Raw genomic sequence first — 27,519 nt, 5'->3', positions numbered from 1 at the left:
ACATTTGAAAGAAACATCATATCTGCTCACCGTCTCATCTCAGGACAAGTCACTTCCAGACGCACACGATGTTTGCCTCAAGAAAATACTTCAAGCCTTCGAAATAGAAAACACTAAAACGGTTTATAAACTAATTCATTAGTGCTTGTATTCTTTTATGTGGGTTGTGTTCATGGTGTCATGGCAGGGATAATGGGAAGCCATTGTTACATAGGGCCACTTATGAGTACAGTACGGTATAGAGGCCCTTAGGCAGCAAAGTATCGGTATACTACAATAAAACTGTTGTCAACAAATGTTTCTGTGACTAAACCATGAAACAGTCAGTCTGATCTGGGGAACAAGGGAAAACACACGAGGTCCGCCCCCATGTTAAAGCAATCAGTCCAACCCAGTCCAACCCAGTCCAACCCAGTTATACAGACACTAAGCCTCACAGACTCCTGGCTCAACGTCTGACCTTACCGAGGGGAGTCTTCAGAAGACAAGCAGCAGATTCAGATTGAGAGAACAGCTGAAGAGTATATAAGAGTAAGGGACAAAAGAAGAGAAGTGCAGAGTACAGTAGAGTGTAATCGAGAGCGCAATGGCGGTGACCCTGTGCCAGGTGATGGGCTTTGTGCTGAGTGTGTTGGGGTTGGCGGGGATAGTTGCGTCCACGGGCATGGACCAGTGGGGCACAGAGGACCTGTTCGACAACCCCATTACGGCCATCTACTCCTACGCTGGGCTGTGGAGGTCCTGTGTGAGGCAAAGCTCCGGGCTCACAGAGTGCCGGCCGTACTTCACCATCTTGGGTCTACCAGGTAGGACTTCCTTTCTTTAGCTGAGCTGGACAAAATACATGAACTGTACACATGGTTGAAAGGGGATCTAATGACTTGATATGAAAGTCAATACATTCGGTCCATTAAGAATCACAATGGATTAGTAAGTACTGGAGTATTATAATAACGATCATTTACATTTAGTCATTTAGCAGACGCTCTTATCCAGAGCGACTTACAGTAAGTACAGGGACATTCCCCTGAGGCAAGTAGGGTGAAGTGCCTTGCCCAAGGACACAACGTCAGTTGGCATGACCGGGAATCGAACTGGCAACCTTCGGATTACTAGCCCGATTCCCTCACCGCTCAGCCAACTGACTCCATGATCATGATGAATGGAATTTAAGTGGCTTGTAATTTGAGAGAATAATTAGTAAATAACTAGATAAGAAAGAAGGTGAAACCACACCTTTCAATGTGAAATGCGGAAATGGTCTTCCAAAAATGTTATCATTTATCGAAACTGTGACGACTGTGATGTCGTGTTGTGATGACATTTTGAGTAAACATTTGATAAGGTTGGTTCTCTGTTGAAGAGTACATAGTGATAAGGTCCCAGGATGGACAGCCATTTCAAGAACCCACAGCCCACCTCTGAGGCCAACAGGTAGCTATCTGACTAGCGCAGAGAAAGTAAAATGTCCGCCTCGATGTTTCAGCTAACAGGATTCATGCTGGCATTACTGGGACAGTTCTTGATATCAGCTGCCACAGCAATGGATATGTGGGCATTGCAAGACCGTTCTTTTGCCGTAGTAACAAGCGTTTACACCTATTCTGGACTATGGTACTCATGTGTAGGTACAGAATATGGCACATCTCAATGCAGACCTTTCTTTACCATCCTAGGACTACCAGGTAAGACTTGGCTGGAGTTTAGTTGGGGAGATAAAAAGCACTCTAGAGAAGTTACTTTAAAGGTGTTTAGTTGTCCAGTCTATTTAATTGTACTGTATACTGTCGACCTCATGGGATATGTACTGTATACTGTCGACCTCATGGGATATGTACTGTATACCGTCGACCTCATGGGATATGTACTGTATACTGTCAACCTCATGGGGTATGTACTGTATACCATTGACCTCATGGGATATGGTAGTTGAAGTGACAACTTCTTCAAAAAGGATCTTCCTTTTTCTTTGACGCTTTCTTTTAGAATTTTTGCATGAAATTAGTATAACATTTAACATGTTTGTATTTAGTATAACATTTCACATGTTTGTATTTAGTATAGGGGAGTCAGGTGGCTGAGCGGTGAGGGAATCGGGCTAGTAATCAGAAGGTTTCTAGTTCGATTCCCGGCTATGCCAACCAAATGACTTTGTGTCCTTGGGCAAGGCACTTCACCCTACTTGCCTCGGGGGAATGTCCCTGTACTTACTGTAAGTCGCTCTGGATAAGAGCGTCTGCTAAATGACTAAATGTAAATGTAGTATAACATTTCACGTTTGTATGTAGTATAACATTTCACATGTTTGTCCCTCAGCCCTCCTTCAAGCTGTGCGAGCGTTGATGATCGTAGGAATTGTTCTGGGAGCCATCGGGTGTTTCATTGCTATTTTTGCGCTGAAGTGCCTGAAGATGGGCAGCATGGACGACAACCTGAAGGCCACCATGACTCTGACCTCTGGGATCATGTTTGTTCTTGCAGGTGCATTGAAATGAAATATTTGATTTATTTCTTACTAATCTACCAATCATTGAAGCAAAAAAGTCGTATTTTGTTGTCTTCCGACACTCAAATGTTTTTGCATCAGCAATGTTGATCCCTTGTGTTCTTCTCCCTAGGTGTGTGTGGCATTGCAGGTGTGTCTGCCTTCGCTAACCTGGTTGTGACCAGCTTCAACTTCACCACCTACAACGATGGGGGGTTCGGGGGGGGGTTTGGAGGAGGGCTCCTGGGTGGGGGGACTCTGACTCCGAGGTAAACAGAAAATAGACACTAAGTTGATATACCTGCAAATGGTCGTTTTTTGAGATGCTATATTTGTTCTGAGCTCTTGAGTCATTGCTTTGTTCCCTTTCCAGGTACACATTTGGCCCCGCCCTATTTGTGGGTTGGATAGGTGGAGCTGTGCTGTTTGTGGGTGGGGTCATGATGTGCTTTGCCTGCCGGGGGATGGTGCCAGAGAGGGACCGGTAAGCTCCAAGCCCACCTGGCTCTGGAACTCTGACTCTAGAGCACCAGCCCCACCTGGCTCTGGAACTCTGACTCTAGAGCACCAGCCCCACCTGGCTCTGGAACTCTGACTCTAGAGCTCCAGCCCCACCTGGCTCTGGAACTCTGACTCTAGAGCTCCAGCCCCACCTGGCTCTGGAACTCTGACTCTAGAGCTCCAGCCCCACCTGGCTCTGGAACTCTGACTCTAGAGCACCAGCCCCACCTGGCTCTGGAACTCTGACTCTAGAGCTCCAGCCCCACCTGGCTCTGGAACTCTGACTCTAGAGCTCCAGCCCCACCTGGCTCTGGAACTCTGACTCTAGAGCTCCAGCCCCACCTGGCTCTGGAACTCTGACTCTAGAGCACCAGCCCCACCTGGCTCTGGAACTCTGACTCTAGAGCACCAGCCCCACCTGGCTCTGGAACTCTGACTCTAGAGCTCCAGCCCCACCTGGCTCTGGAACTCTGACTCTAGAGCTCCAGCCCCACCTGGCTCTGGAACTCTGACTCTAGAGCTCCAGCCCCACCTGGCTCTGGAACTCTGACTCTAGAGCACCAGCCCCACCTGGCTCTGGAACTCTGACTCTAGAGCTCCAGCCCCACCTGGCTCTGGAACTCTGACTCTAGAGCTCCAGCCCCACCTGGCTCTGGAACTCTGACTCTAGAGCTCCAGCCCCACCTGGCTCTGGAACTCTGACTCTAGAGCACCAGCCCCACCTGGCTCTGGAACTCTGACTCTAGAGCACCAGCCCCACCTGGCTCTGGAACTCTGACTCTAGAGCTCCAGCCCCACCTGGCTCTGGAACTCTGACTCTAGAGCTCCAGCCCCACCTGGCTCTGGAACTCTGACTCTAGAGCTCCAGCCCCACCTGGCTCTGGAACTCTGACTCTAGAGCACCAGCCCCACCTGGCTCTGGAACTCTGACTCTAGAGCTCCAGCCCCACCTGGCTCTGGAACTCTGACTCTAGAGCTCCAGCCCCACCTGGCTCTGGAACTCTGACTCTAGAGCTCCAGCCCCACCTGGCTCTGGAACTCTGACTCTAGAGCTCCAGCCCCACCTGGCTCTGGAACTCTGACTCTAGAGCACCAGCCCCACCTGGCTCTGGAACTCTGACTCTAGAGCTCCAGCCCCACCTGGCTCTGGAACTCTGACTCTAGAGCTCCAGCCCCACCTGGCTCTGGAACTCTGACTCTAGAGCTCCAGCCCCACCTGGCTCTGGAACTCTGACTCTAGAGCTCCAGCCCCACCTGGCTCTGGAACTCTGACTCTAGAGCACCAGCCCCACCTGGCTCTGGAACTCTGACTCTAGAGCTCCAGCCCCACCTGGCTCTGGAACTCTGACTCTAGAGCTCCAGCCCCACCTGGCTCTGGAACTCTGACTCTAGAGCTCCAGCCCCACCTGGCTCTGGAACTCTGACTCTAGAGCTCTGTATGGTTATGTTGGTTCAGTTATCCCTTGGATTAGTCATCCCTTCAACTTAAATCACATTAAAATAATCACATTGCTCTTTTTGGTATTCCTTTAGGTACAATGGAAAGTCCTACAAAGCTGCCTCACACAACAACACGGTGTACAAGGCCGAGCAGAGAGGGCGGCCGGTCTACGGGGACTCCTACAAGGCACCCAGCATGCAGGGACCCCAGTCCACACAGAGGTTTGACTACGTGTGAACACCCTGAACTCCATGGAAAGCTTGGAAGATCTAAGATCATCTTCTAAACCAAGCTATGATAATTGTTTATTAATTGATATTCATAACAATTTGGTAAGGTTTTAAGAAAATGTCATACTCAAGGTTAACTGTGTAGAAGTTAAGAAGTAAAATGTCTTTATTAAACTAATACTTTTCTGTACTTTCTGTTTATCATCTTCATTATTTTATCCTGTTCTTTTATACTATTAAAACATTTGTGTCTAATTCTGCATTCATGAGGAACATTGTAATGTTTATTTGTAAAAAAAACAACATAAATGTTAATATTGAAATTTTGTAGCAATAGTATTGTTGTCATTATTGTGTCGTGTTGTATTATTGGAATCAAGATAGAAATGCTATATAAAGGTAATAATGAATACAATGTAAAATGTATAACTTCTATAATGTAATCACATTATACATTTTACAAAATGTATTCTTAAAATATAATTTTTTTGGGGACACAATATACAGTACCAGTCAAAAGTTTGGACACATTTTCCCATTAATCCCAAAATCAATCAACATTGTAATAGGAGAGTGCTTAAAGTTTATCAAACTGTTACATAACTTAAATACAAAATATCATAATTTCGAAATTAGGATATCCCCAAGCTCTTCAAAACTGGCATATTTAATGAATCAATAGTGTATTTCAGCTCCTGATCATGATTATAACTGACCCAAAAATGGGGCCACACTTGTACGTGCGTCAGGGAGGCAGGATATCAAAGTCCTCCGGCCCTGCTATTGGAGGAGCTCCACACGCTGGTCCCCGAGGTCCCGCCCACCTCCGTGCTGCCCTGCCCCCCCCTCACTGCGCCCCCTGCTGGCAGGATCTCCTCGATGGACGACAGCTCCAGGTCGCTCTCCTCCTCCGATAACTAGGACAAGGAAGGGCTCAGAGCATGAGTCACTCTTATGTGTGTTTAGGCCACAAAAGTTGTGATGTCTGGCAGACTAACACCTGGGCAGGGAGTAGGCCTAAAACAATCATGTATATAGGCCCATTTTCCCAGACATGTATTAAGCCTTTCTCCTACTTTAGAACTAGGTAATCCATGTCTGAGAAACTGGACATAAGTGATTAGCCCACCTGTAGGTGTCTGACAGCAGAGCGGGGCTTAGGTTTGGGGGGTCCAGCAGGAGGCGGCCCCACCCTGACCCCTCCTGGGGGCTTGGTCCCAGGGGAGCTCAGCTGTCTCTCCAGGCTCCTGGTCAGAGACTTAACAAACGCACCTGCAGGTGAAGCAGAACATCATGACTTAATTACCGCGCCTGCAGCCAAGCAGAACATCATGACTTAACTACCGCCCTGAAGGTGAAGCAGAATGTACCAAATACCAATCCGACGCCCAGCTCTCTTTGTTCCAAACTAATGACTAAAAACGACATTATTCAACAGTAAAAGGAGGGGGCGGGTGACAGGCTGACCTTGAACCGCGCGGCCATGGTAAGCTGAGGGGGCGGAGAGCCTCTCAGAGAGGTCGGAGTCGGACCAGTCGTCTGTGGGGGGGGCTGGGGGGCGGGGCCCAGAGCGCACCACCCTGACGGAGGGGGCTGACCTGCTCCCCGGGCTGGTCACATAAGCGCTGTCCTCCACAGACTCCTCGTCTGAACTGAAGGGAGGGGTTCTGGAGATAAGACAGATGAAATACACCTGATAGCTAACACAGCTGTCAGCAGCTGGATAATATTGACCACTCCCACAATTATAGAACTCATGTTAAGGTTGAACGTTAGTTGTTGTTTGTATTTCCTGTGATTACCGGTTCTTCTGTTGATGGGGCTTTGATGTTTGTTGAGTCACCGGAACCTTCTCTGTCTTCCTAGAGGAGGGCAGAGTAGGAGGGCTCCTACTCTGTGCCTGTGATGCAGATGCATGATGTTCTGAGGTAGTCTGCATCTTCTGCAGGCGGCGCACCCTCCGAGCCAGCTGTTTGGCCAGAGCCTCCCTGAGGCCCGGGAGGTTAGAGACCTGTCTGAACCTCAGCTGGCGCTGGCCAGACACTGCCACACTCAGGCTGCTGAAGGACTTCTGGGAAATGCCTTTGGTACCCTGGAACATCAATAGGGAACATTTTCATCAATACCATTAGAGATTTTTCTGTCATACTTTGGATCAATAACAACAATGATTTTTCTCTATGGTTGAGGTACGATGCAGCGATTATTCTATAGTTGAAAAGAAGTGTGATTCAACAACTGCCCTGAAAATGCAGTGGGGGAATAAGAGCTCTTATGTCAATTCTTCCTCCAGATGTGATGCATCTACCTTCCTCACGCCCATGTTCTCTAGCTTCTCCTCCAGGGCAGACACCAGCAGGGGCCTGAGCTCCCTCCCCAGCCCCGGGTTCCTGCGCAGGGACTCCAGCACCCGCCTCCTGGTCTCCTCCGAGTCCTCCACCTCTGCTAGACAGGAACACCTGTTATAAGGAGGGGCTACCTGACCTGATAACTAGGCTATGCTAACACGTGTTGTTTTCCAGAATAAATAACCTTGTTGTTCTTCTTCCTCGCTCTCCTCTTCCTTATCCTGCGCTGCAGTGGACTGCTGGACTATTTGTTGGACAGGGGCGTCTTTCACTACAGAACAGGTAAATAAAGAACACTGAATAATGCTGTTGCACAGAAAGATTTGAGTCTTTGGAGGGGAATAGTGACAGTATGACGGTGACATTACCAGGTATGTGCCTGGCTGACAGCTTCCTGATCTGAAACACACACAGTCAACTTAATATTTTTATATTAATATTTCCTGAGGTAGACCTCAGCTCTAGACCAGTGCTGAGGGTGCTGGAGGGTTAGGTTACCGTCTCATCCTGGGCCCTGAGCAGCTGATCCTGTTGCCTGGCCTGCCTGGAGAAGGAGCGCACCTGCTGATGGAGCCTCTGCAGGGGGCTGTGGTCAGCAGGGCTGTGGTCAGCAGGGCTGTGGTCAGCAGCCATGCTCCTCAGCTTCTCAGTCTCAGTCTGCAGCTGGGGAACAGGGGGACTCAGAAGTCACAGACCCAGCATGCTGTCTCACACGCATTTCATTTTGGGTTGTTTTGTTTCCATGCAAGCACATACCAGTTGTATTGCTTTTCTTGTGGGGACTCATTCAAAATCCCATTTTCCCTAACCTTTAACCTGAACACATTTACATTTATTCATTTAGCAGACGCTTTTATCCAAAGCGACTTCCAAGAGAGAGCTTTACAAAGTGCATAGGTCACTGATCATAACAACGAGATAGCCCCAAACATTGCGGGTAGCCAAAACATGAAGCATACATTGTGAAAAACCAAATAAGTGCCAAAGGCCAGAACCACAAGAGCATGTAGTTAAACAAGTTACAATTAAACAACATGAACCTCAAAAGTGCAACAGTGTACCTGTAGAAAAAGCAAGCAACAATAATATATTTCACAAAATATAACACCAAAACTTAACCGAAACTCTAAACCTAGCTCCTGACCCTAAAACTAACCCTAACTCCTCACCCCAACCCTTAATGTAATTCTAACCGGTTGTGGAGACAGATTTTTGGTACGTTATGTTGAGTGCGGAAAAAAGCGGAACGCTGCTTGTCTGCACTGCGGCGTGCCTCATCAGAACTGTGGGTTTGTTGTTTCAATACCTCCTCTTTCTCCAGCAGATGTCTGTTCTGGATTTCCTTAAACTTCTTCTTCCATTCACTCTTCTAAGGGAGGGAGAAACAGAGAAAGGGAGAGAGATACTGGCGGTGGATGGAGAAAGGTAAATAGCATGTGTGTAGTGTCCTGCTCTGTTACCTGCTGAGATAGTTTCACCCTCAGTTCCTTCTCTCTCTGTTGCAGCTCATCTTGTAAGTAGCCCGGGGTGGAAGCAGTCACCTCTCTGGTCTGGAGCTCCTGCAGTTTCTGTTAGAGAGGTTTGGACCTTGTCAACAACCAGCTGTATCCTGACTAAAGTCAGAAGCTGTTGTTTTGAGACAAACTAAAATTCTACCAAAAGGTTCTACCAATTATGGTAACTTACTTACAACAAATCTTATTAGATTGAAAAATGGAGGCCAATGTCTGAAACAAGTAAGGTAAACAACTGCTTTGTGAGGCCTTGGGATCAGACTTTTCAGTAGCGTGTGTGCAAAATGGTTTGTCCTTTACACTATGGCACCATCTACTGGCTGCACTAGTTTACTTCTCATCATTCACTGACTTTCCTGCTCCTGGCAGGCCGTTCCTCACATGAACGTTCACGAGAGCAGCACTCACAGTCTCGATGGACGAGCTCCTACTGGCCATGTCTCTGAACTCCTGCAAGAAGAGCTGCCTCAGGTCCCTCATCTCCTCCTGAAACTTCTTCCTCTCCTCCTCCTTCCAGCTCTCCAGCTTTTCTTGCTCCAACGCCTCCTTCCTCCGTTGCTCCTCCAGGGCCTGGGGAAGACGAGCACCAGGTTGTGCGGCTTGTGTTTTGTTGAGTTAAATTTTTATTTATATTGGGAAACCACAAAAACTGTGGCTCGAGATACCGCAAAGACTGCGGCTTGTGTGATTACCTCAAAAATTGCGGCATCAGAAGGGTTTTATTACTTTTATTACTTGTATTATTGTTTTTATTGATTTTAAGTAAAGCACCTTGAGCTGCAATTCTTGTATGAAATGTGCAATATAAATAAAGTCTTATTATTATTATATTACATGTGGAAGGATGCAGTGTAGCTCCCCCAGTTACCTGCTGTCTCCTGAGAGCGTCAGCCTCTCTTTCAGCCTCCAGACTCCTCTGGGCCAGTTCCAGCCTCTCTCTCAGCTCCTGCATCCCCTCCTCCACCTGCCTCTTTTTCTGCCTCTCTGAGACCAAACACAGGCAGTGGACCACAATAACATATGACATTAAAAACTGTTCAACAAAATAGACGTTTGGGTGGATTTTTGAGAATGATTGACAGCACTGATTTGGTGCTTAGAAACCAACCTGCGCCAGTAACCTCTGGGTGTCTCCGCTGAAGGTGTGCTTGTAAGTAGGAATAATTGACGAATGATTTCTCACAGAATTGGCACTGAGGGAATTAATGGATTTAAGGGTTAGGGTCAGGGTTGCGTCAGATGGGAGGGTTAGGCGTCAGATATGCAATCAGGGCTGATAGAGCTGCTTTGTTTTGAACACTAGTGAACAAGGTAGTCTTTGCTAATGAAGTGCTAATGAAGTGTGTTATGTAAAAACTAAAATACAACACCAATTTTTTTTACGTGTAATTAAATCCTTGGCCCGGACAAACGGGTTGCTCAAACCCAGTAAAGAGTTAGGGTTAGTGACATCGTAATAACACCTCGATTGATTCATAGCATGTAGCAGAGTTCCAGATAGGCCTGTTAGACTAAACTGTCAAGACAGCACGTGAGGGTTCACCCTGTGTGGTTGAGGTTACAACGTGAGGGTTCACCCTGTGTGGTTGAGGTTACAACGTGAGGGTTCACCCTGTGTGGTTGAGGTTACAACGTGAGGTTTCACCTTGTGGTAGCTGTTGGAACTGGCCTGCAGGAGAAACTGTTGGGTGGAAATAATTTTCTTGCGCCGTCTGCTCTCTTGTTGCGCGGCCTGCAGCTCAACTGTGCGACGGGCCCGTTCCTCTGCCTCCTCCTCCGCCCGGGACAGCGCCCCCTGCAGGCGCTGCTCCAGGCTGCACACCTGGCTGCTCAGGTAATCCTGACAGTGCAGCAGGTATTCGGTGCTGAGCTGGGACATGCGCAGCACCTTAAGCAGCGCCGGCTCTGCAGGGTTACGGCAGTGGGGACACCTCTCGCCGCTGACATCACAGAAGGTTACCGCGGAGATGAACTCCTGCAGGACACCCACGTCCATCTCCAAGGCGACGCGGTCTACGTCCAAGGCGGAGACACGCCGCCAGTCCACAGCCTCGGTCCGGGGGCGAAAGCGCAGGGGGCGTGAGGGGGGTGAGGCCCAGTGGAGAGGCTCTACGGGGGGCAGCTGCCCTGGCATGGTCATGTAACAGCTGGGGACCAAAACTAGGCTGGGATACAGCTGGCCCTTGAATAAATGCTGTATTCAAGATTAGGAAGATAAACTTTTTTATATTTTCATTTACAGCGGTCTAATGCAAGTAGTAAGTTGTTTATTGCTAATTCGTTTGTAATGCAGTTGTGCCAGTTTAGTCATAGACTCGCTTTCATAAATATGTAATGCGACTAATCGCTTTGGATAAAAGCGTCTGCTAAATGACTAAATGTAAATGACTAAAAATGATAAATCACTCTGGTAAATAAAGACAACAAAACGAATACAAGTTTGAATAAGTAACAATCTAATTTAGTGAAGAGTTACCTGTTGATAGCTCATCTTGATTTACTATACTATACACATTTAGAACTATGCAAACAGGATAAACGTCCCAGAGATGACAGTTCAGCTTTCAGGAGTTGATCTGTCTCCTTGGAGCTAGTACACAGTACATATTTCAGGTATGCATTGTTAAAACTCTTGCTTCGTAAGCCAAGACAAACTGGGTTGAAACTTGAGATATTCTTAATCGCAAAATGTCATCACAAAGTGCATGGTATGCATTTCAAATCTGGCTCACAAGCAGAAAGAAAACGGCACACAATCTTGACAATTCAAAATAATATAGCAGGCAAAGGCTAGCAACCTCACGCCCGCAAACATTAACTTGACCTAGCTAGCTAAAGAGTTTGCTACAGTAGCATAGTTGTCACTTGTGTACCCTACCTGATCTTTAGAGCGGTATTTATCTCTAGCAGCAACGTGTTTTGCTAGAACTCAGTCGCGGTCGTTCTAAGAGTCTTTGTCCAGTTTGCATGGGTAATCTATGAAATAAACGTCGTATGTTCAATTCTCGAGCTATTGCTGATGATGCCCCAAGTTCGACTATCAGGGTGGAGCAACAGGAGGACGAGCCACGCTCACACCGTTACCGTGGAAACAGGTAGGGCTTGGCTAGTCCGACAAACTGTCAAAGCCATCCCTTCAGAATACCTCAATGTAGCTAAAGAATATTACTACCAAACTGGGTTTAAACCTTTACTATTTGTGTTCAACCTTTCGGTCGTTTTTAACGCACCTGAACTTGGAAGACCGTCGTGTGACTGAGAGAGGGACAAACTAACTCCCCCAAAACCTAGCCTAGCTATTTTAACTGATACAGTGGGCTAGGTTTTGTTAGTCTAACGTTTAGCGTTTTTGGTTTTGTTGGATAGGCTAGATAGATACTAGTTAGGTCTACTGTATTTTCTAGGCCTTATGGACAGAAATGTTTCTATCATCCAAGTTTGCATTTTCGGCCAAGTGTCTAAAAAGTGTTCACGTTGTTTATGCCCATTTCCTTTAAATTAAACCATGATTCTACATGTCCTGATACTGTAGTTACAAAATTATTAAAAAATAACCTTCAGCCTAGTACTGTGATCGATATAAGTCTAAACCCCTCATGAAATTGCATTATCCTAGCTAGGAAACCAGTAGAGTAGGCTATCGGTGATCCATCCGTACAGTGACTGACTGTAGATTATCGTAGAGGAGAGCAGTAACCGTTGCACCGTGGGTTTCAACCTGCGGAGGCCGCTGTGGGTCTAGTTTGCAACGGAATAGCGCGTGCGGCTTTTCACAACTTTTTTTCCACCGCGCGCAAGCTATTATTCTAGAGAAAGGAAGTAGCTAGCCAGTGTGCTATCTAGTTAGCTCGCTTCAGAGCCTTGCGGCGATGCAAGAATGTTTAGTAAATTGGCTATTTTAGTCTAGTAAAAAGGGTGATTTATTGAGGATAATGGCTGTTTGAAAGCGGCACTCTTTTACACACGGTCACTGCTGAACGTTCGTTGGCTGATTTTAGGACACTGTTGGCAGCACAGCAGTGTGGCGGACTGAATGAGGTTTTGAACGACAAACGGGTCCCCAGCTTGTGTTAGCAAGCTAGCGTTAGTTAATCAGTCTTGATTTCATCAAAGAGGGAACTAGCTTACTTCAAAAGCTCCCATATACATTTTCTGTTAACCACGGGGAATGCAATCTCGGAATATTATACGAAAATGAGACCTACAACAACTGGACAAGGTGAGACATAAATAATTATATTTGTTTCTGCCTGTTGCTCAGAACAACTAAAGTTAGCAAGCCAAAATGAGCTGCCTACAAACTGGACTATCAACCTGGTGAGCGAGTTAGCTCGGTATTGTCATTAGCTGTTTGCGTAAATCTGTATTGAACAGAGGCAACATTAGAGCTGCAACCAAGGTATTCTCCACAAAAATGTGTAATATTTACACACTTTAAAGCAAGGCAACATTCACAGTCTTTATCTGTCAGATGGTGTAATATCTTTAAAGAATTTGGAGAGTTTAATCAAAAGTTCAGTTGAAACTGCTGCTGTTTTTGTTAATATCCCAGAGACAAATAGATCAAAAATACATCGCGCTCCAAGTTAGTGAGACTGAGCTGGCTGGTGACACAGTACGGTTCACACTCCTGGGAATGTGTCTGCTGTAAACTCCCTGCTACGTACTGCATCAGTAAGTTACTGCTCCAGTAAGTTACTGGGGCAGAGATGGGGGGTCTCGTCGTTGAGGTTGTGAGACCAAAAGCGGAATTCAGAGCAGTTATAGAATGTTCAGTTTTGAAGGCTGTTCCTTTGTTGTCCACAAGCAGAAACTAGTTCGTTTTAAAACTAGGAAACTTCTACTGAACTTACGATGCATGTCTATACAGGCACTGTGGTGTCTACAGTTGCTGCATCTATTGTTGATTGTATTATTTTAAAACAAAAACGGGAAACCCCGTATGTTACAGGATTCTATGGTCACTGTGTCCACCTCCTCTCAGCACCCCTAACCTCCTCTCAGCACCCCTAACCCTAACCTCCTCTCAGCACCCCTAACCTCCTCTCAGCACCCCTAACCCTAACCTCCTCTCAGCACCCCTAACCCTAACCTCCTCTCAGCACCCCTAACCCTAACCTCCTCTCAGCACCCCTAACCCTAACCTCCTCTCAGCACCCCTAACCCTAACCTCCTCTCAGCACCCCTAACCCTAACCTCCTCTCAGCACCCCCCAGGCCAAATCCTGGACACATTGATTAATGACTACACTGTGTCTAGACTCAGGAATAAACTGCCCACAGAGTAAAAGACTAAATAGGAGCAGTGAAGTTAGTGGTGGACATAGAAAGTAGGCCATGGGCAGTTGGTCCTTGTGTTGGTGCCCGTCCAGTGGTAGAGCCTGATGTGGCAGGTCATTTCCTCTGGAGGGAATACTGTTTACACTTCCTCTATGAGAGCGCTCTGTCGGCCATATGTGGCTGTGAACAGAGACCCAGCCTCCTCAGTGGTGCCTGTGCTTGTGAACAGAGACCCAGCCTCCTCAGTGGTGCCTGTGCTTGTGAACAGAGACCCAGCCTCCTCAGTGGTGCCTGTGCTTGTGAACAGAGACCCAGCCTCCTCAGTGGTGCCTGTGCTTGAAGATCTGTTTTGCTTTGGGTTCTTTGTCAACCGATGGTAAACATAATTGTACAACCGGAAGCATGTCTAATAAATAGAGACTTTGTTTCAGAAGCTTACCCCAATGCCTTGGAATGTTAATTACAGGCATGAGATATTAAGCGTACAAGGTCATGATTGAATATGAGTCGGAATCCAAGTAAAGACTTACTTTTTCATGTTTTAGAGAAAGGAGCCATATGGCATTTGGCTGTGATCCCCATGCTGCAGTCTGCCAGGGATAGAGGAGGGGGGTTAGGGTGGAGCTGTGATGGAGGATAGAGGAGGGGGGTTTGGGTGGAGCTGTGATGGAGGGGAGGGGAGGGATGCTGCGTCTCAGTTTCAACAACTGCAACTGGTTCTGCACAGTCCCAGAGCTGCAGTTGTGGAACTGTGGGTGAGAGGGACAAACTTTTCAAATGTCTGGAGATCCCACATGTTAATGTGCACATGTTAATGTGCACATGTTAATGTAAACATGTTAATGTGCACATGTTAATGTGATATCGTTGATTGTACATTCCTGAGTAGGATACAGGTGCTCAGTGTCGTTGTGTCGTCCTGCAGCACTTTAAACATTCAGTATTGCTGCTAATGTTTGTCAACATTAGCAACGTTTCTATCTTCCTCACTGAAGGCGGTCAATTGAGGAACTGTTTTGTTCCCTGTTCTGTGAAGTCTTATTTAGTTTGTCTTGTAACCTATCTTTATCCACATTGTACATTTTTCTAAAAGCTGTATTGCTTTTGAATGGTGGTTGATAGTTATTTTGATATAAATTAATTTCCATTGTAGTTATCGTCAGGAACGTATCATCGGCCCTCTTGACTATTACGATTAGGATTGTATTTACCGTGTTTAAGAAGCAAGGATGTGGTGGGGGGGCAGTCTGAGCTGTCTAATCTCTTATCTGAAGAGCTGTTTGTGTGAGTTTAAATAACTTTCAACAGCAACATACTTTCCCACATAATATGTACTATGACTCACAGCCACTACTAGTCACCCTGGAAAACTGTCAAAGCAGCCTATTCAAAGTAAGCATTACGTTAAATACACTTTTTTTTATTGGTGCCTTTTGTGTTTGTGTAATTGACTTTCACTTAGCTTAGATCAAGAGGCAACTTTAGATGCCTCCAAGCTATAACACAAACACTACCATGTCTTCGAGTACAACAACACACACCTCAAAATACACTTTTTAACAGGCCTTGATTCCTGCCTTTATAGGAATTATTATTCCTGCCTTATGCCACACTGCTTCACTTGTACGTCTGGTTGAGGTCCAGGGTTGTGAAGTGGAGCAGGTTTTGAGGTAGTGTGCTGTGGGAGAACCTGAGGACCTCAGCTCCAGGGTTAGGTTTAGCTAGGCCTGGTGTCTGCTGCTGTGCTAGCTGTGAGAGTCCTAGCCACCTGCCCCCCTGCCTGGCTAGGACTCTCAGCAGGCATCTGGAACAGGCCTCTGCTGGCAACTAGGCCACGTATATGCTGGCTTGGTATTTTGCCGAAGGCCTGGGGCTTTGACAGAGACGGGTTGGACAGAGACGACAACAAACAGGCTAATGCAGTTTGTGCTACCGTCACTCCAGATTGTTTATTATTTCATTGTATTTAACTTTTATTTAACCAGGCAAGTCATGAGATGGTGAGTTATGCTTTCAGATTTAGCCCCCAAGGGAGAGTGAGCTGACTGAATGGGTAAGTGAAGACTTGTCTCCCTGGTAGGGAGGTTGACAGGCAGGGGCCTGTCTGGGGCCAGTCCCTGGGTGAGCAGTGGGCTGATCCAGACTAGGATGACACAGGCTGCTTTTTCAGGGTTTTACCTTTTATCTTTTCTTCCTCTCACCAAGCCGCTCACATAGTGCTGGGCCTGTGTGCTGGGTCTGTGTGCTGGGTCTGTGTGCTGGGTCTGTGTGCTGGGTCTGTGTGCTGTCTGCTGGGCCTGTGTGCTGGGCCTGTGTGCTGGGCCTGTGTGCTGTGTGCTGGGCCTGTGTGCTGTGTGCTGGGCCTGTGTGCTGTGTGCTGGTGCTGTGTGCTGGGCCTGTGTGCTGTGTGCTGGGCCTGTGTGCTGTGTGCTGGGCCTGTGTGCTGGGCCTGTGTGCTGGGCCTGTGTGCTGGTCCTGTGAGCTGGGCCTGTGAGCTGGGCCTGTGAGCTGGGCCTGTGAGCTGTGTGCTGGGCCTGTGTGCTGTGTGCTGGTGCTGTGTGCTGGTGCTCTGTGCTGGGCCTGTGTGCTGTGCCTGTGAGCTGGGCCTGTGAGCTGGGCCTGTGTGTTGTCACTCAGAGAAGCAGCTTGAGTTAGGCTTAGGGTTAGGGTTGTGCCGAGGTCACTTCTGCGAGGGAGAGGGAGGGACAGATAAAAGGTTTGTAACTGTCCTCCTGGCCACTGGGCCCTAGAAGTGGCAGTCTTATTTCATGGGGTTTATAAATAGAGTAATTATATGTGTGTGAGAGATGGAAAACCAGACAGTCAATTTAAGGGTGGTTTGATGCTGTTGTTGTGTTTATCCCCCAATCAAACATTATAACAAACAAATAAAAGAATGCTACACCATAATCAAGTCAGAATGAAGCTGGTGATCACAGACCAGACCAGGCCTTTAGTTTCTGAGACTTGGTAACACAACAACATCTGTTCAGGAGAAGAGGAGAGGATGCAAGGCATGGCTACTACTGTGTCCATGATGGATCATAGTGATGTCAGGATGATCACATTCACCCAAACACACACTTAACGACCCATCATGACCTAATAATCTGACTCATGATGTCCGTAGAACACAGTCCCACAGTGTCCTGACGTCTGCTGGGGCTGGTGCAAGGGGAGGCTGTGCTTCATGGTAGCACTGGTCACAGGTTCAGAGTGTAGTTGCCTTAGGAGGAACTGTGTCAAGCTGTGCAAGGGTGAGAGAGAGGGAGAGAGTGTATGTCAGTCTGCGTGTGTGTGTGTGAGTGAGTGAGAGGGAGGGGAGAGGGGAAACCAGTCAGGCGTCACAGCAGGACTGATGACAAATCGTTCCCGTTGACAGTGCCAGACCAACCAGCCCAGCAGTATGAGATGCAGAAAAACTATTCACATGTTGGATCAGTTCTGTCTGCAGTCTCTGTTTGTTTATGGTCTATTTTTACCCCCCAGTCTAACTCTCTCCTCTACCTTATGGCTCCCAGATGGATGTCAGACTTATTGGAGGGAAATCAATCAGATGTGGTTTGGACTCCATACCCCTGCACATGATATCTGATATCAAACGTCCAGTGAGGCGTTCTTTCAATGTGGCTTGTTTTTGGAGGAGACAAGAGTCTGAGGCACCGTGTTGCTTGATGCTGTTATGTTCATCAGAATCAGGTTGTTCAGTCACCCGAGCGGAGGAGGAGATGACAAACAAAGGCTGTTACGGCCTTTGTTTGGTGGGCTGTTCAGTAGAAGACCCTCCGTGTGCATCTTAGAAAGGGAAGTGATGTCGCTCTAAGGGAGGTGATGTCGCTCTAAGTTCGGGAGTTTGCATGTTAATTTGCATGGGTTCTCCATATTGATCTGGCGTAGGCCATGTGGCCAGTTAGGAAAGCACCAAACTCAAAGCAGACGTGACACCGGAGCTCTGAGACCAGCAGGGTTTAACCCTCTCTCCTCCAGGTGGGCTGGGAGAGGAAGCTCTGGCAGGGAGAAGGAAATAGAAAAGGATACCTTCCTTCCTTTCCCTCTCCTTTTCTCCTTAGCTTTGTTCTCCCCTCCCCTCCACACCCCTCCCCTCCTCTCCCCTCCACACCTCTCCCCTCCACACCCCTCCCCTCCCCTCCACACCCCTCCCCTCCCCTCCACACCCCTCCTCTCTCCAAGCTTTGCATCTGGAGTGAGTTACTGTTGCGGTGCCACATGAGGCGGTGGGGGGTAGCAGGAGGGGGGCAGTGGGGGAGAGGGCAGGACTGGGGTCTTTAGAGGCAGCCCTGCTGGATTACTGACCTGCTGTGTGAATTACACAAAGAGAGGTTTTATTGAGCTCCAGCTAAAATTGGTGTTGAGTTTCTCTCGGGGGAGTGAGCGGAGAGGATGTCGTCATCGCAAAGTCACGGTTCTGATGCACTTTGGGCAAACAGCCCTCCACCCCTCATCACCCAGCATCCCGTCTGCCCTGAAAGGACCTTCCATAAACACTGGGGCGGCGCTAGCTGGCTGGCATGGGATTGTGGCAAGGGCTGGGCTGCATTAAGCTCTTTCTGAGTTCAGTCAATACAGAGTTCAGTGTGTTTTAGTCAGACAGATATCAGTTAGGGCAAGTCAGAATGCACCTCCTACACGCTGTCTGCCTATTTCCTTCCTACTAGTCTGTCTTTTTACCCCCTTCTCACCTTTTCTCCCCATTTTACTTACCCCCCCTCCTCTCTCTCCCTATGCCCCCTTCATTTACATTTAGTCATTTAGCAGACGTTCTTCATCCCTTTTTCCCTCTCCATCCATTCAATCACCCTAGCCCAGGGGTCGGGAACCTATGGTTAAAAGGTTCCCGACCCCTGCCCTAGCCCTATGCCATCTGGGCTGCTCATGAGGTAGATCACAGAGAGCTTGTGGTCTGTCTTTGTCCTCTCAGGCTATTTTTATCCATGCAGCCTATATTGTATATATGGAAATGTGCACAAATCACAGTCAGTCCAGTAGCTCGCTGCTCTCCCCTCTTCTCCTACCCATTCAGATAGAAGCAGATGCTCTTGAGCTTATGTTTTATTATCATGGCTGACCAGCCGGGGAGCTGGGCTGAGGAGGATTAAAATGTATTTCCTTTATCTTCTTTGGTCTCTATTCCTACCTCTTTCTCTCTCTTATTCTCTCTCTCTCTTTCTCTGTCTCTGGCCTGGCATCTGGTAGAGTAGTTAGCCTAAGTCTTCAGTTGAGGTGTTCCTACAAATACTTTTTACTGTTTCAGTCACATACTGCAGTAGGAGGGCTCAGCCCTCTTCCCCCCTCTGTCTCTCTCTTTGTTTCTCTTTCTGTCTCTCTTTCTGTCTCTTTTTTCTTCTCTCTCTCTCCCCCCTCTTTTCACTCTCCCTGTTTCACCCTCTCTCTTTCTTCTACCACCCCCCTCTCTACCTCCCTTCCACCCTCCTCTCTCCCTCCCTTCTACCCCCTCCTCTCTCTCTCTCTCCCTCCCTTCCACCCACTCCTCTCTCTCTTTGTCTTTCATTCACTCAGGTCAGGACAGGGAGGTGGCTCTGATTACATCTGAAGTCCATAAAGAGCCTGGAGCAGATTTACCACCCAGCCCCTGGCTTTCTCTCTCTCTCTCTCTCTCTCTCTCTCTCTCTCTCTCTCTGTCTCTCTCTCTGTCTCTGTCTCTGTCTCTGTCTCTCTCTCTCTCTCTCTCTGTGTGTGTGTTTCTCCTTCCTCTCTCGGTTCATTGTCTAGTTGTATTTGACATTTGCATACGCTATACTTTCATTCAGCTATCGTTTCTCAACGGGGGCATTCAGAGTACATTGGGGGGCGTTGGAAGCGAGGGGAGCGTTGAGGTGTTTTTGGGGGGCGTTTGTGTGTTTTTTGCCACATTTTCTTAATGTTAGCTTTTTTTGACAAGGTTTCCAAAGCAAGGCTTTTGCACAGATTTCTGTTTTTGTTGGAAGTTGGAATGTAAATTCTAAATATAATCATATTCCAACTGTCCTGCCTAATCAAATCTGATATTTGACATTTTGTATTAAAATGATAGGGGGGCACAGGCCCAAAAAAGGTAGAGAACTACTGAGCTAAACAAACTGTAGGGCAGGTCAGCCCCACAGACCTGCCCAGGTCACCCCCACAGACCTGCCCAGTTCACCCCCACAGACCTGCCCAGTTCACCCCCACAGACCTGCCCAGTTCACCCCCACAGACCTGCCCAGTTCACCCCCACAGACCTGCCCAGGTCACCCCCACAGACCTGCCCAGGTCACCCCCACAGACCTGCCCAGTTCACCCCCACAGACCTGCCCAGGTCACCCCCACAGACCTGCCCAGGTCACCCCCACAGACCTGCCCAGGTCACCCCCACAGACCTGCCCAGTTCACCCCCACAGACCTGCCCTGGTCACCCCCACAGACCTGCCCAGGTCACCCCCACAGACCTGCCCAGGTCACCCCCACAGACCTGCCCAGGTCACCCCCACAGACCTGCCCAGGTCACCCCAACAAATCTGCCCTGGTCACTCGCGTGGGGAGGGGAGGTCTTAGGCCTGAGCCAACCCATAGTTAGTCAATGAAACTTCTGGACTCAGCTAAATGTAGGGCTGCAACAACGAATCGATTAAAATCGATTTATTAAAAGCGTTGGCAACAAATTTCATTATCGATTCGTTGTGTCGCGAGATTATTACGCCACTCAATATGTCGCGGAGATGTTTGAGTATTAAAAAAAAAGTTTAGTTGAGCGCGGAGCGGAGGTAGAGGAAAGGCCATCGTTGTTGAGTAACGTTGTTCTGAAACACATGGCGGAGGCAGAGAAATCAGTACGACCCAAGGTGTGGGAGCATTTCACACTAAATACATCGAAACATTGTGTTAATTGACAGAGGTGAAGTTAGTTTCATATTCGACATTTGTCTCACAGTCGGAAGATGCTACTTTGCAGCAACCATTTTGAAAAATGTAGACTTTTATAATATTTTTAGGAATATAAAACCTCAAACAGACACCAGAGTATCTTAACAATGTCTGGTATACTTCCACAGCCTTTACTTTTTCAATGAAGTTTCAAATAAAATGATAGAAAATCACTAATCTTTGAAAATAGCTTAATCCTCGCAAATCTTAACTTTTTTCAAAATTGTGTCAAAAAATCTTAAATATACACCAGATTATTCTAATAAAGTCTGGCCTACATCCACAACCTTTCAATTTTAAATTAAATTTTAAACAAAACTCAAATAAATTGCTCATCTTGGAAAATAGCATTAAATCCACGCTAATAATGTTTTTATTATTGTTGCTTGTTTTTTCTACAGGTACACTTGCACTTAGCGGTTCATGTTGTTTAATTGTAACTTGTTTAACTACATGCTCTTATGGTTCTTCCTTTTGGCACTTACTTTGGTTGTTCACAATGTGTGCTTCATGTTTTGGCTACTCGCAATGGTTTTGTGGCTATCTTGTTGTTATTATCAGTGACCTATGCACTTTGTAAAGCTCTCTCTTGGAAGTCGCTTTGGATAAAAGCGTCTGCTAAATTAATAACTTTTTCAAATTTGTGTGCCTGTTTGTGCACATTCTGAAGATTTTTTGCACTGTGAATTTGCACTCTCCGTTCTGTTTTTGAATAAAGGGTTGGAAATTAATGCTTTTTTGTTTTTGTTTAATTATCCGATTCATCGATTAATCCAAAAAAGAATCAACAGATTAATCGATTATTAAAATAATCGTTAGTTGCAGCCCTAGCTAAATGTGTCACAAATCTGGGCTGAGTGACTAGCCCACTGCTCGTCTGTTCCCTGTTACCCCCTTTACACCAAACGGTTTGCTTTTCCACAGGCTAAAGAGCCAACACAGAGCCACGTCATTACGTCACTTTATACATCGCATCTTTCCCAGCAACGCTAGCGTGGCAGCGCCAAACACAAAGCAGCAGCAGTATGACAACGCTGGCATTATCAGCGCAACATGTTATGAACTTTTGATGTAAAGTGCTTGTGTATTACATTTGTGTTACATATAGGCTCAATAGCTCATAACATTTGTGTTTGTCATTTTGCTCATTTGATCGGATTATGATAAAAATGCAGCAACTAGTGTCTGCACTGCACTGCGATGCTAGCTAGGAAACTTAGAGCAATGGCGGTCAAAGGATTCTGTTCGTCTTGTTGGTCATGGTAACCCCGCCCCAAGTGGTTCTTACTTGGTTCCCACACTAGCCCAGCACACTAGCCCAGCTTCGAACCACTTTTCCTGGTTCGGAGCCGGTTCTCAGGCGGTCGAAAGAGAAAGAACTGGTTCGAGATTGAGCACCGGCTCCGTACCAGCACCCAAAACGCGTCGGTGGAAAAGGGGTATGTGTGGGGAAATGTAAAAAGTCCAGACCAACTGACATCCCAGTGCTCTTCCTTTGGGGTGACCCCTGTGGGGAGGTGTGTGTGTGTGTGTGTGTGGGGGGGTTAATGTTCAAACAGACTTTTTGATTGGTCTGCATATGTGTGAGAATGAGCTCATTGGCTTGTTCACTTCCTGCCTGTGGTGTCTCATGCCTGACTGGTCGCTCTGATGACAGTTGGTTGTCTCCTGCTGACTAACGGCAGAACACTCCGGAATGTCACAGCCTTTTAAACAGGAATGAGGTTGTACAAGCTTAGGAACAGCCGGTCGTATTCGTATCATCCAGTACAAGGTCAGTCGGTCAGGAAGACATTTAGCATCTCTGTCTCAGCAGGTTGCCTCTCCAGTCTGGAGGTGTAGGTGTGTAGGTTTACAGATCTTCGTTTGGAGCAGAGGAGTAGTGACTAAGACTGGGTTGGTATTCCAAACCAGGGTCAACTCCCGCCATCTCTTCCCTGTCAACTAGGATCAGCCATGATTAGATTACATTGTGCTACATGTTTGTTTTTGCTGTTGCTCAGGTCCCCTGCCTTTGCTGATGTAGTCTGTTACCTCTCCATCACACATGCCTGGCTGTTCGGGCTGTCAGCAGAGACCTTCTGACATGTGAGTCTGTTGTCTGGCTTCATGATGATGTCACTATCTTGCGGCGCGTGTCCACTAGAGCGACGGAAATCGCTTATTGTCGCTTGCCTTCCCACAGTGCACCACGCTCGGGGGCGTGTCAAACCTGTGAATGCAGAGTTGTAGTTCTGTAATGTCACTGTTGTAGTTCGTACAACTTCATGGCCAAGTGTGGAGAGTCGAGTTTACGTATTCGCAATATTGATCAAAAAAATTTTTTACACTCATGAAGCAAGAAATCCAATACCCTGGCTAGATTTTTTTTTTTTTTTATTCAGAGTGAAAGATCAAATGTTACAGTATGCCACCGGGCACTCAGGGTAACCAGTCGTGTACTGCGAGCGGGGCTTGCTAGCTAGCACAGTTAGGCTAGCTAGCTAGCACAGTTAGGCTAGCTAGCACAGTTAGGCTGGCTAGCTAGCTACATTTACATTTATGCATTTAGCAGACGCTTTTATCCAAAGCGACTTCCAAGAGAGAGCTTTACAAAAGAGCATAGGTCACTGATCATAACAACGAGATAGCCCCAAACATTGCGAGCAGCCAAAACATGAAGCATACATTGTGGAAAACCAAATAAGTGCCAAAGGGAAGAACCATAATAGGCCGTAAGGTCCCATCCTCTATTTGCCAAACATATCTATCCATGTTGACAAAAAGCAGCTACCTTATTGGTGTAGAGCGATCACGTGTCGAACCGTGCCACCAAAATCCTATTACGCTCTGAAGAAACTAGTTCTGCATAAAACATAGACTCAACGATAATCGACTGGAATTTCAGCGACAAACTTTTTTTTGGTAGCTTAGCACGAATCGTTCTTTTTTATGAGATAAAGATTGTGTAGATGCCAGACTGTGGAGCGGGAATCATTTTCTAAAAGACTTTTCGTGGTTCACCTTGCAGCCTATAAGAGCATGCAGTTAAACAAGTTACAATTGAACAACATGAAACTCCCCACAAGAGTACAAGTGTACCTGTAGAAGAAACAATCAACAGTAAAATATTTCACAGCAAGTACAAGAATTTGAAACCGTTACAACTAACCAACAAGAGCAACAAGTCTCTCAATACGAGTCATTGTGATCCTGGAGGAAACTAACATCAGATCCAGCCAAGCATTCCTAAGTGCCGTTGTACTCCCGGAACAAGTGCGTCTTACATTTACATTTAGTCATTTAGCAGACGCTCTTATCCAGAGCGACTTACAGTAAGTACAGGGACATTCCCCCGAGGCAAGTAGGGTGAAGTGCCTTGCCCAAGGACACAACGTCAGTTGGCACGGCCGGGAATCGAACTGGCAACCTTCGGATTACTAGCCCAATTCCCTCACCGCTCAGCCACCTGACTCAGGAGCCTTTTCTTGACTCTTGAGCCTTTTCTTGAAGGTGGGGAGACAGTCAGTGTCCCTGATGGAGGTGGGGAGTTGATTCCACCATTCCAGCTGGCACAGTTAGGCTAGCTAGCTAGCAGTGCGAAGTTACGTTATGTTATGAATAGGGTTGCAAAGGGGCGGAAGGTTTCCGGTAAATTTCCGTAAAGTTTCCACGGGAATTTGGGGAATTTTGAAGAGAAAAAAAACGTGCCAAGGTTTTTTTGCAAAAGCATATAACAGGGAACTTCAATGTAGTTGAGAACAAGACTATGCACACCTAGCTCAGCTGGACCCTGAATGCAGCTGGTTGGGAACATTGTCTGCTAGAAACATAAACCTAAACGTAAAACGTTCTGTTGTTTTTGAACGTCTTTGTCATCAGTGTTGCGTCTGAACGTTTCTATGCCTGGCAAGTGTGAGAGCGCCGAATTGCGTAGAGGCCAAGAGCGGTATTGCAGACAGAGATTTCAATTATAGCTAGCAACATATTGAAAGACATTTTTGGAGCTGTGAACTTAGTTAAAAATGTTGAAATATGAACTGAACTAGTTCATGTAGAAAGTGAACTTTCCCAACACTGTTTGTCATTACCTAGCATATCGATTACTTGGTAAACTGAAGCCATGTTCATTTTAATACCAAGTTTATTTGTATACAGTAGACTAACTTTTTACAGCAGTGAGAGTAGGATGTATGTCCACACAAAAGTTGTATTATAAATGTTTGCATGCATGTCTGCTTATGACAAGGTAACTACAGTTAAATTACCCCAAAATTTCCTGTTAATTCCCGTATATTCCCGTTAATTCCTGTGGAACGTTTCCAACTTTGAATATTCCTGGAATTTTGCAACCCTGAATTTAAACTTTAAAATTCAGTCTCATAACTTATGAGACTGAATGAGTACAAAAACCCCACTGGGAGCACCGACAACATTGGCGACCCTGCGCGAATACAGAGACGTATTGAATATGGCTGGGTGTGCAGCCACACAGACGATTAGTTTTTCCTCCATCTTAAAACTCTGAATGCTAGAAATGTTTACAATGACCAACGGTTGCTATGTTACCAGAAACACGTCAACTATCCGATTGGCCGTCGCTCTCGGAAATTGCTCCTAATTTACATAAATTGAGAATATCTCAACTCGAATCGGTGCACCACGCAAGCGATTCGCCTGACTCACCCATTGACATTGAAAATTCATGGAAAGCATTGCGTCGCTCGCGTTGCATCACTGTAGTGGACATGCACTGTTAGCTTGATGATGATGTCACTATCTTAGCTGTGAACAACTGGAAGACAGCTATATTTTAGACCTGTATCTATTAGTCCTACGAGGCATTAAAACACCAGATTACCCAGCTTTGGAAATTTGTGGATGTTTACAGAAAGGCCCCAGTTTACAGAAACCTTGTTTACAGAAAATGACTCCAAGGGTAGACTCTACTCTAGCATTCACAGATAGATTATGAGCCAGCCTTCTCAATCTGTTGGGGTTTTGGCTAAATGTACTGCTTGGCTAATACCACCAATTTAAGAGCTAAATGGACTAAATTCCCAAGTTGCCAGAATAATTGGATTGTGCTGGTTCTGGTAGAGCATCAAAGAGGGGATGGAGCTTGTTAGTCTCCTTAATACCCCTTCTGCTGTAATCAGCTAAAGACCCCTAGTTTAGCCCTCTACAGCCAGACCCTGCTCTTAGCCCTCTACAGCCAGACCCTGCTCTTAGCCCTCTACAGTCAGACCCTGCTCTTAGCCCTCTACAGCCAGACCCTGCTCTTAGCCCTCTACAGCCAGACCCTGCTCTTAGCCCTCTACAGCCAGACCCTGCTCTTAGCCCTCTACAGCCAGACCCTGCTCTTAGCCCTCTACAGTCAGACCCTGCTCTTAGCCCTCTACAGCCAGACCCTGCTCTTAGCCCTCTACAGCCAGACCCTGCTCTTAGCCCTCTACAGCCAGACCCTGCTCTTAGCCCTCTACAGCCAGACCCTGCTCTTAGCCCTCTACAGCCAGACCCTGCTCTTAGCCCTCTACAGCCAGACCCTGCTCTTAGCCCTCTACAGCCAGACCTTGCTCTCTTCGCTCAGCTTCCAGAAGGACCTGGTATCTTCCGGAACCTTCCGTCCTGTCTCTCTCTGATTGGCCCTGGCAGAGGTAGCCTGTGTATGGAAGCTGGTTAGGGGGCTGTCATAGGAAAGGGTTAAACTGACAGATAGAAACCAGGCGCGTGCATAATGAAGGATAATGATAATGCTGTTTTTTGTGGTCTCAGTTTTTTGCATGCCTGGTTTATGGGGCTCTTTCGGGAGATGTGGTCAACTTGAGCTTCAGTGATGGATGTTCCTTCCCTCCTCTGAAATGTGACCTAAGTGATTCCAGAGGTTGACTAGATTCTGCCTTCTGACCGGGCCTTTCTTCTCCCAGCCTCCTGACTCAGATCATGTATCTCAACATGCATTTGTCTCCCCAGAACAATGGCCTGAATGTTTTAGGAGTTTTACTTGGATGGATTCTTTTTAGGCCCGTCTCCCCCTACACCTCCACTGGAAAAACAAACATGGGTAGTTTGACTGACACCAGTGGTAAACTATGGCCTGTGTGCTTACAGTTATGGTTCTGGATCCAGTTACTGTGCAGCTCTGCTGTGTGCCATGCAGTGATTTAGGTCCTTCTCCTGTTTCCGGCCCTCCAGGGGCCCTGAGCCTGGTTACATGACGGGCTACATAAGGGAAGACAGGCTGTTCAGCTGCTGCAGATCTGCTGCAGTTGTAGCCTGTCTCCCTGTTGCATCAGGATGAGCTGCAGCTGCAGCTGTAGCCTACTTCTAGACCAGGTTCTGGGTCTGTTTTGGGGTAGATGCCATAGCAACAATTTGGTGAAGTCTGCCTGTTTAGACAGTAGTCTTGACATGTAAGTGCGTACGGTTCAGTCATTGAGGCTAGGAAAGATGGCTACTCTGTGTTGATAGACCCTGTGCTTCCATGGGCTCCTTGTTATTTCCATGACAACTTGAGGTAGCCTAAACACAGTCCCTCCCTGCCCTTGTGAGTGTCCTAACCCTAACCGTCCATCTGATCCTCAGAGCTTTCAGACTGTGGTTATTCAACATGTTGGTTACAAAGACATGGTGGATGTTGGAGTGGTTTAGTTCACTTGTCAGGATATCTGCGATATCCTCTAGTCTGCAGCGTGAACAGCCTGCTCTTGGTTTCCTGCTAATTGGGTATCAAGAGTTGTGATGTCACTGTGTAGTAGCTGCTGGAGCACGGCCAGGCTTGAAATGGAATTACCAGTGACTGGAGAGACGAGTAGGGGTGA

The 27,519-nt window shown here is 47.0% G+C and overlaps 3 protein-coding genes across 3 annotated transcripts in view; 2 read left to right on the top strand and 1 right to left on the bottom strand.

Annotated features, from left to right (window-relative positions):
- Nucleotides 1-421: 421 nt before the first annotated feature.
- On the top strand, nucleotides 422-4,954 carry LOC134011351 (claudin-18-like). The gene is made up of 5 exons (XM_062450950.1): nucleotides 422-806; nucleotides 2,317-2,481; nucleotides 2,619-2,754; nucleotides 2,859-2,969; nucleotides 4,520-4,954. The coding sequence occupies exons 1-5, from the start codon at nucleotides 587-589 to the stop codon at nucleotides 4,662-4,664; spliced, it is 777 nt and encodes a 258-aa protein (XP_062306934.1). The 5' UTR covers nucleotides 422-586; the 3' UTR covers nucleotides 4,665-4,954.
- dzip1l (DAZ interacting zinc finger protein 1-like) lies at nucleotides 4,857-11,776 on the bottom strand. Its single transcript, XM_062450082.1, has 15 exons — nucleotides 11,398-11,776; nucleotides 10,165-10,713; nucleotides 9,628-9,712; nucleotides 9,388-9,503; nucleotides 8,928-9,089; nucleotides 8,466-8,573; nucleotides 8,312-8,374; nucleotides 7,504-7,668; nucleotides 7,374-7,404; nucleotides 7,172-7,276; nucleotides 6,966-7,141; nucleotides 6,460-6,749; nucleotides 6,125-6,324; nucleotides 5,787-5,929; nucleotides 4,857-5,574 (listed from the first exon to the last, which is right to left on the bottom strand). The coding sequence occupies exons 2-15, from the start codon at nucleotides 10,657-10,659 to the stop codon at nucleotides 5,419-5,421; spliced, it is 2,295 nt and encodes a 764-aa protein (XP_062306066.1). The 5' UTR covers nucleotides 10,660-10,713; nucleotides 11,398-11,776; the 3' UTR covers nucleotides 4,857-5,418.
- A 540-nt stretch (nucleotides 11,777-12,316) lies between these two features.
- The window catches only part of LOC134011213 (unconventional myosin-IXb-like), a 69,677-nt gene continuing 54,474 nt past the window's right edge, over nucleotides 12,317-27,519 (top strand). Inside the window, 1 exon segment of the mRNA XM_062450732.1 lies at nucleotides 12,317-12,738. The gene's annotated coding sequence lies outside the window, so the exon portion shown is untranslated.

Source organism: Osmerus eperlanus, chromosome 24, assembly GCF_963692335.1.
Source record: "Osmerus eperlanus chromosome 24, fOsmEpe2.1, whole genome shotgun sequence".
Classification (NCBI taxonomy): Eukaryota; Metazoa; Chordata; class Actinopteri; order Osmeriformes; family Osmeridae; genus Osmerus; species Osmerus eperlanus.
Note: the sequence above shows the minus strand (reverse complement) of the source record. Positions and strands in the feature narration are given on the sequence as shown.